This window comes from Gekko japonicus, unplaced genomic scaffold (genome assembly GCF_001447785.1).
Source record: "Gekko japonicus isolate JY-2015 unplaced genomic scaffold, Gekko_japonicus_V1.1 scaffold298, whole genome shotgun sequence".
Taxonomy (NCBI): Eukaryota; Metazoa; Chordata; class Lepidosauria; order Squamata; family Gekkonidae; genus Gekko; species Gekko japonicus.
In genome coordinates, this window is record NW_015163615.1 from 633922 (window position 1) to 642412 (window position 8491).

An 8491-nucleotide genomic window follows, 5' to 3' on the forward strand; every position below is an offset into this window, starting at 1 on the left:
GGACAGAGGAGCTGTGTCCAGCTTCTTCTTAATGTGCACATGAAGAGAGTCAGGAGGGGATTCTTCACTAAATCAAATGCATGAGTTCATCTTGTTTTTTAATCTCACGCTTTTGGGAAGCATCTTGTGACTTTCTGATGTTTTCTCATTTGAGCTCAGCTTTTGGGGGGTGGAGTTGCTTTTGTAGGAAATGTAATTAGAGATGGTTGCATTTTAAAAATTCAGAAGGGTAGAAAAATACACATACATATACAGGGATGCTTACTTAACTGTGGCTAGGACCACTGGGCATCGTTCGGGGAATTCTGGAGATGGGGAGAGTGGGCAGAAACAGACAAGTCTAGGAAATGTTATGAAGCTCCAGAAAGGCACATTCAGCAACAAGGTCAGAGATTATAGGAGAAAAACATGTTCTAGTCCAGTTTCATCTTCTTTTGTAGAGTAGGGCTGAGAGGCATTATCTGAGGTAAAACAGCAGGAGAAGAAGAGCATTATAGTGGGACATAAGGAAGCATCCTGAGAGGCAGTTGGGGGAGGACAGGAGATGGCAAGACTAGCAGATTTATATGTTTATGAAAACTGTGTCACTTTTCTGCCAGGGTATGGCAATTAAGGCATCTTAGAAATTAAGAAAAGCAAAACTACTTTTTATATCAGCATTAAAACAGGCACAATGAACCACTTAAAAATAAACACAAAAGATAATGCAAACTAGCTGAAGCAGCATTTGTCACACAAATAGCTTCAAAATGGTGACCCAGGGAGAGGAGAGCCACCCACCAAAGTCTCAGGTAAACTGGAGAGACGTCTCCTGATACCGAAATGATTAAGCTGTACTGGCTTGTAGGCTCTGAGCATCCAGTGCCAGGAGCCAGGCAAGGCAGAGTCATTCAGTCCCAAGGTCAGAGTTCCAGAAGTCGGGCAAGGCAGAGTAGTTCAGGAATCCGGCAAGGCAGAGTTTATGCCTTAGCATCTTTCGTACACATTGCATCCACATCTAACAGCCTCTCTTGGCTGCTTTTATAGCCACACACCTAAGGGTCAGGCTTGCAGCTAGCCGCTCAGAAGCAATCCTCCAAGTAGAAGAAGATGAGGAGGAGGAGGAGGAGGAGATTGGATTTATACCCTGCCCTTCACTACCCAAGGGAGTCTCAGGGTGGCTTACAAACTCCTTTCCCTTCCCCTCCCCACAACAGACACCCTGTGAGGTAGGTGGGGCTGAGAGAGCTCTGACAGAAACTGCACTTTTCCAAGAACAGCTGTGCCAGAACTATGGCTTGCCCAAGGTCATCCAGCCAGGTGCAAGTGGAGGAGTGGGGAATCAAACCTAGTTCTCCCACATTAGAGTCCGCGCACTTAAGCACTACACCAAATGGGCTCATCTTCGTTACCATTAAGCAGGTGGCATTGTGCCAGGAGGCATGCACTTTGCTGTCTTGTCTGTAGCTCTGTTCTCAGCCTCCGTCTGTGGCGCTGTAAGGGTGTAGGAGATACTGGTGGGTTGGGACTGGCCTACTCAGGTTTGCCTGCTGATCAGCCTCCGTCTGTGGCGCTGTAAGGGTGTAGGAGATACTGGTGGGTTGGGACTGGCCTACTCAGGTTGGCCTGCTTAACCAGGGCTGGAGGGTATGGGTGGCTCTGCACCAGCTGTTGGCTGTGAATCCTGACAAGCCTGCAGCTCATTTTCCTGCTGGTCAGCTTCTGTCAACTCAATGTTGGCTACACAGGGCTTCTCTTCTCCTGAAGAGTCCTCACGAATGCTGAGCCCTGGCTGACACATGACAACACCAGACATTCATTTCTTTGGAGGGAGTTATAGGGCCCCAGAACTGGGGATGGGGACAAAATTCTGGGGGGCCCAAGTCAGCTTGAGGGCCCCATGAAGCTGGGCAAGCAAGGTGAGCTTCCTGGTTACCACTTGCCAGCTGCTGGATGGGGGCTGGGAAAAGAAGGGGCTGGGAACTACATCTGATGAAGGTGAGGTGAGAAGTCAGCATTTGAGAGGTGCCAGCAAATTGCTCATGGTTAAGATACATATCCGTGTAAGGGTCACTGATACTGGAAAGCTGTTGCAGAAAAGATGAAAGGTATGTTTTGTTCAGCATCTCTATAGGGTAGCCTAGGTTTACCCTGAATCTCGACATGCCACCCGGGGCCCATTTGACCCATTAGCTAGCTGTTCCACATTACCAACTTTCATTTAAAAACTATTAAGCCTCTAAATCTTCTAGAGCCAAAGACAGAAAGCAAAATATACAAGTGGTTTCCTGTTTATTGTTTTTTTACTCTCAGGCTTTAACTAACTTGTAGAAATATGTAGTTCTAAGGACACATATCTCATGCCTTCTTGGGCTTTTTAGAATAGTTCCAAAAACAACAATAATTCACTAAAAATTGCATCTTTCAAACTCTAAATTGGTGGTCCCTTCCCCAATATTACACAGAAAAAGGATAACAGTAGAAAAACAATGTGATCTTTACATTTTGAAAACAAAAAAATAATTTTATATGATGCACTAGCAAATGAAAAGGAGCCAAACTGGGTGGCATTACCAGGAGTTCATGAAATTAATCCACTCTTCCAGGTGGCTGAGATCTGCAGAATTTGACTTTGAAAAATTTAAACAAAGTGACTGGTTTAAATGTTTTTCTTTTTATGTAGCCTAGTTTCAAACTTTCTTTTTTGACCAGGATTCAGTAACACTCTCAATACTTTGAAAAATGTTGAGGTCCAGACTAACCTTTCTGCACAGTAAGACTCTTTTCCTTCTAGTTATGTTCTAAAGGCAGAGTATTATTCCCATTATCTTCTAATTTCCCATATACCAGGCTTCCTTATACGCTCTGGTTATACATGCCAGTAACAAACATATTTAGGTTCTGCAAACTTGGCGAAGAGCATCACCATAGTCTGCTGTTGGCAGGGAATTTGTTAAAGTTCTTCTTGAGGTTCAGTTAACTGGCAGAGGCTATGGACTGATATATAAATCAAGTTTTGCAGCCAGTTTCTTAATGGTTTATGCAGAGGAACTCTTAGACTTAGTATTCTTGCATGATGTTGGGGGATGCTCAAGATGTTTCGGGCTGTGATGGAAGTTAGTTTAGGACTGCCAACTCTAGGTTAGGAAATTCCTGGAGATTTGGGGGTGGAGCCTGGGAAGGTCAGAGTTTTGGGAGGGAAGGGACCAGGGTTGCCATCCTCCAGGTGGGGCCTGGAGATCTCCCACTATTACAACTGATCTCCAGACAATAGAGATCAGTTCTCCTGGAGAAAATGTCTGATTAGATTTTAAGGCTGCAGTCTGATTCTCATTTCAATGACAGTAACCCCACTGACTGTTCCCTGGAAGGCCAGATAATGAAACTGAAGCTCAAATACTTTGGCCACCAAATGAGAAGGGAGCACTCACTGGAGAAGACCCTGATGCTGGGAAAGATTGAAGGTCAAAGAAGACGGGGACGGCAAAGGATGAGATGGCTGGACAGTGTCATCGATGCAACGAACATGAAACTGAGCAAACTTCAGAGGACGGTGGAAGACAGGAGGGCCTGGCGGGAGATGATCCATGCGGTTGCGAAGAGTCGGACTCGACTGTGCGACTGAACAACAACAAACCCCACTGAAATCAGTAGGAGACAGTCATGCACTGAACAGCAGCCCAGATCTAACTTCAACCGTCTACGAGGGCTTCCCACTTCTACTAAGGCTAAATGCTATAAACTAAGGTGTACAGTTGTGTGTGTGTGTGTTTAGTATTTAACTATTACGGGTTCAAGACTTGGAGGGAAAAAGCAAAACAAGAATCTCCTACACAGTAAGTTCTCCTTGCACGTTGATTGAACAGATACATACCCATGTGCTGCTAGAGAAATTACCCTGGAGACACATGGGAATCCTCTCTGCCTGTTGTCGTCTTAGAAAGGAGAATGACCAAATCCTCACATGAATTTTGTTGACCCATGAAAAGACTGTTTCTATGACCATTCCTCAATTATAACAAGGGATGCAAAGCAACTTAGTAAATAACATAACAATGTGCATGTTTTGCATAATTATCAGTTTGCATGACATGCAAATTACATTGTCCATATTTGGGGTTTTTAATCTGCCAACCCTGTCCCTGTGTTTATTTATTTGCCCTTCATACCCAAGAAGTTGCAGCAGAAAGAGGAAGTTCTTGTGGCCTTGGCTAGAGGCCCCATGGGGGGGGGGGGTTAGCTTGTACTTTGAGAGGATTTTACACAGGAAGAGAGCTGCCAAGGAGTGGGGGTAGGAACTGCGAAGGCTGTGTATCCGTTTCTGCAGGGAAGGAAGGGCCCAGCTTGTGAGATATATTATACCACAGTCTGTGCAAACGCTTGGAGCAAGACTTGTCTTAGCCAGTAAGGAGACACTGAATCCAAAGAAAAGCCAGGAAAGTTGCGGTGGTGGTGGAGGGGAGAGCATGCCTGAATGAAAGGAACTGAGAGGTTGAAATGTCTTTGGGAAAGGTGCCCCCTTGCCCATCTTGGGGCATCTTCCAGGAACATTTGAACAGCTTCACATTTTACGTGGTAAAGACTATAGCTGAGTGTGTTCCAGTGATTCCCCAGCTAACACGCAGAACAATACACATGCTTTTATGAGCACCAGTGTGCATGTAGATGTGGATCTTGATTGAGCCAGGGATTCCAGTTGCATGCACATGGGTGTGTTTACTGCATGAAATGCTGATGCACGTACAGCAACAGAGTTTGCTGAATAAAGGGTGGAAGCTGCCTTTTGCCAGCTCAGGATGGGTGTTACTCTGAGGAAGAAAGAAGAAGAGTTGGATTTATACCCCGCCCTTCACTCAGAGTCTCAGAGTAGCTTACAATCACCTTCCCTTCCTCTCCCCACAACAGACACCCTGTGAGGTAGGTGGGGCTGAGAGAGCTCTGAGAGAACTGTTCTTGAGAGAACAGCTCTGAGAGAACTGAGACTGACCCACGGTCACGCAGCTGTCTGCATGTGAAGGAGTAGGGAATCAAACCTGGTTCTCCAGATTAGAGTCTGCCACTCTCAGCCCCATAGCTAAGGAGTTTTGGGAGAGGGGGTCTGGGGGGGGCACCAGCCAATTAAATCAAAATTAATTAAGGAGCAGGCCATAGTCGGGACAAGTGACTGCGTGCGGCGGGGCCCACTCCACCGGGAAGTGTGCAGGCTCCGGGGCTCGCCAGGCACCCCATTGCATGCGCACGGTGCTTTCCCTCGGGGCTGGGAGCAGAGGCGGACTGGTGCCCAGGGATACCCGTGGCCTTGCTCACACAGGCAGTTGTGAGGACGCCCGAAGGTAGGCCCAAGGAAAGAGGCAGGGGATGTGGGTCGCACCCCACCGTTTGCTGGGACTCGTGGACAGGCAGCCGATGGGAAAATGCAGCCAGGTGATGCCCGGAGAGGCCAGCGCTGCACCGGGCGCCATCTCCCCCCCCACTGGCGGCTGGCCTGGCCTGGCGGGCGACACGTCTCGCAGTGGCCTGGGCCGAGGGCGGGTGCACGCATGTCCCGTGGGTGCGCTCAGACGTGCTTGCGGTGTGGCCAGCTGCACCACCACCTCCTTCTCTTGCACTGGCCGCTGACACACTCGGGGCCCTCCCCTTCCCCCCTGGAGATGTGACGGAGCAACAGCGAGGGAAGCCCGACCTGGCCCAGCCGGCAGTGAGTCGGGGGATGGGGTGGGCGGAGAGGTTCCGGGGTGCATGGGGCAGGGACAGGGGCCACCTCCCCCCTCCTGGGATGGCCTCCAGCCAAGTGAGGGGTCCAGAGACTGCCACAAACTGGGCAGGCCTGGGCTTGGGAGCTGCTGGCTGGGGAAGGGTGAACCCCCTGTTACTGTATGCTAATGAGCTCCATGGTAATCAAAGGAGGCCATCTTAGGCAGGCATGCAGGCAGGCTGGCTGGCTGCTGCTGCCACTGCAGATAGGGAGAGATGAGCATGCAGTTCCAACCTAGAGCCAGAGGAAGGCGTGCACGCTCGCCGTGGGTGGGGAGGAGGGGAGCCGAGGATTGGGGAGGAGCCCGTAAAAACCAGGCCAGGCCGGCCCCGTGGTAGCTACGGGCTTGGCCACTCTTAACCATTGCACCAAACTGGCTCCCCAGGTGTAGTCTTTTTGTGATTGCCAAGTCATCAGAGAAGACTGCCTTGGCCTGCTCTTCTGCTTTTGGCAGCAACTTGATATGCAGAAGTCAGCAGGCAGATCTTTTCACTACACATTGTTAAACACTATTGCATGCTACTGTCTGTATACTAAGCTGCTCTTAAAGGTACAGTCCAGTTGAAAAGTTAGCAACTCTACATTATTTTTCCCCTCTGTGTTCCACACTGCTGAAACAGAGATAAAGGAAGACACTGGCCTTGCTGTAGAGTATAATATAACAATCATTTCTATTTAACTGTTTTAATTGCAATACTCCTTATGAATCGAATCAGCTCATCCTTGCAGAATTATTGTACGGCAGTGCGTGTAGTATAGCCAGGAAATGCTAAGATTGTCTGGTAGCCAGAGGCTCTAGCTCTTTTAGTGTTATACACCACTGGTGGCTAGCTAGACTTATTTTTTAAGGCAAGAGATGTTTCAGAGTTGGTTTGCCATTGCCTGTCTCTGCATCATGGCCCTGGGATTCATTGGAGGTCACCCATCCAAATACCCTGCTTAGCTTCCAAGCTCTGATGAGACCGGGCTAGCCTGGGCTATCCAGGTCAGGGCAGTTAGGTTCCTGTAGACCGGAGAGCCGTTATTTCCATGCACACAACAGAAAACAGTGTTGAACGAGGATATTTTCTTCAGGGTCCACATCTAAGTCTATCTTCATAAGGCCCCTGTAGATAAAGGATTTACTTACACATTTTTCAGCCAAAGGACTCCTGTCTGAAGATAGTGGACAGCACTAGTTAAGAGTTTTGGCTTAAGACTGGGGGAGACTGAGGTTCAAATCCCCACTCACTATGCAAAACTCATTGAATGAGCTTAAATTGGTCATTCTCCCTCAGCCTACCCTGCCTCACAGTGGTTTTTTGAGGAAAAGCAACGGAGGGGAGAGCCGTGTGTGCTGCCCTGAACTCCTTGGCAGAAGGGTGTGATAAAAAAAACCCCATAATCTATGCACACATATTCCAATCAGACATAAGATGCTAAAGGACAATATCGATGTAAGGTTTCGGTCAGACACTCTGAGTGCTTGCTGAATGGCAAACAAGACACCGGTGGGATAGGTCAAATCAAGATTTGTGAGACTGAATAAATGCAAGGGACAGAGGCATCCTGCCCATTACTGAGGGAAACAGTCACCACAGAAAATATAAGACGAATCCTGTCCCAAAATAGTCCCCAAAGGGAAAGCAAACAATCCACTCTGCTGTCAAATGCAGGCAAGTTCTTGCCCACAAAGATAGTCACTCCCTCCTCCCACGCAATCCACCCCGCTCCCAGCCACACTAAATTGTGAGGAAAAGGCCTGACTTCCTGCTATAGAAATGGCCTGAGCCCAGTTGCCCTCGGTGGGTGTGTATGAGGGAGCTGCTGCAGCTTGCATCTGACAGCCTGAGCCCTCAGGAATGAGGAGGATGGAAGAAGAAAGAGCCCTGAGACTGGGTGGGGCACCCTCCGTCCCATACAGAGACAGTTCTAGAGTCCAACTCGCACCAACTGGATTTGGAAAACTGCCCCCTCTCTGTGATAGGCCGATCTAGTACCCAACCAACACCCATCTTTGACTGCACAAAGCATGGAAGAGGAGCCAACGGGTTACAGTGCTGTTCCTCGTAGTGTGTTAAGGGAACGCCTGGTCTCCCTTGCTAAGATTAGCTGCTGCTATTGCAGTTACAGGCCCAAAGCTAACAAAAAGGTACCTGTGAAACCATAGCCACGATGAAGACCACTGGTGCCAGTGATGCTTTTAGCACAAAGATGTACAGCAGCTGGTAACTTTCCTGGTTTAATGATGAGGCCAGTCAAGCGAGGGGGTTCATATGAACACAGAGAGTCTCTTTGTAAAGTAACACTTTATTTCCAAGATCTGATTAACTGAGCACCTTTCCCCTTACCTCTACACAATGAAAGGGACTTTAAAAATTAGTTTGGGATTCAGAAAAGGTAGTAGATTGTGGCAATAGATCACTATGCTATTGCGCTTCCACAATTGTCTTTTTGTGTTAAGAATTTTCCTTCAAAAATGCTCACCTTCCAGTCCACACAGCATACCAACACAACTGTGATCTTTCGAAAATAATTGTATCAAACCAGAGACAACGTTTTATAGAAGCACCCACCTCCCGACAAAAAAATCACCTCTCCGGTTTGGATGCCAAACCATAGCAAAATCTCCATGTGGAAGCAATCCAGGTTGCAGTGGGTTGGATCCAGACTAAATGAACAATTTCTACTCATTCTCCCTCCCTGCTGCAAACCCCTGTCATGTCATTCCTCAGACTCCCCTGTCTCTCAAGAGCAGCATTTCATGGAGATCAGTGG

General features: G+C 48.1%; 1 protein-coding gene across 1 annotated transcript in view; it reads right to left on the minus strand.

Moving 5' to 3' along the window:
• CDHR4 (cadherin related family member 4) overlaps window positions 1-5441 on the minus strand; it is a 45856-nt gene extending 40415 nt beyond the window's left edge. Inside the window, exon 1 of the mRNA XM_015407374.1 lies at window positions 5356-5441. Coding sequence (XP_015262860.1) covers window positions 5356-5441 — 86 coding nt within the window. The remainder of the gene's footprint in view (window positions 1-5355) is intronic.
• Between the last annotated feature and the right edge of the window lie 3050 nt (window positions 5442-8491).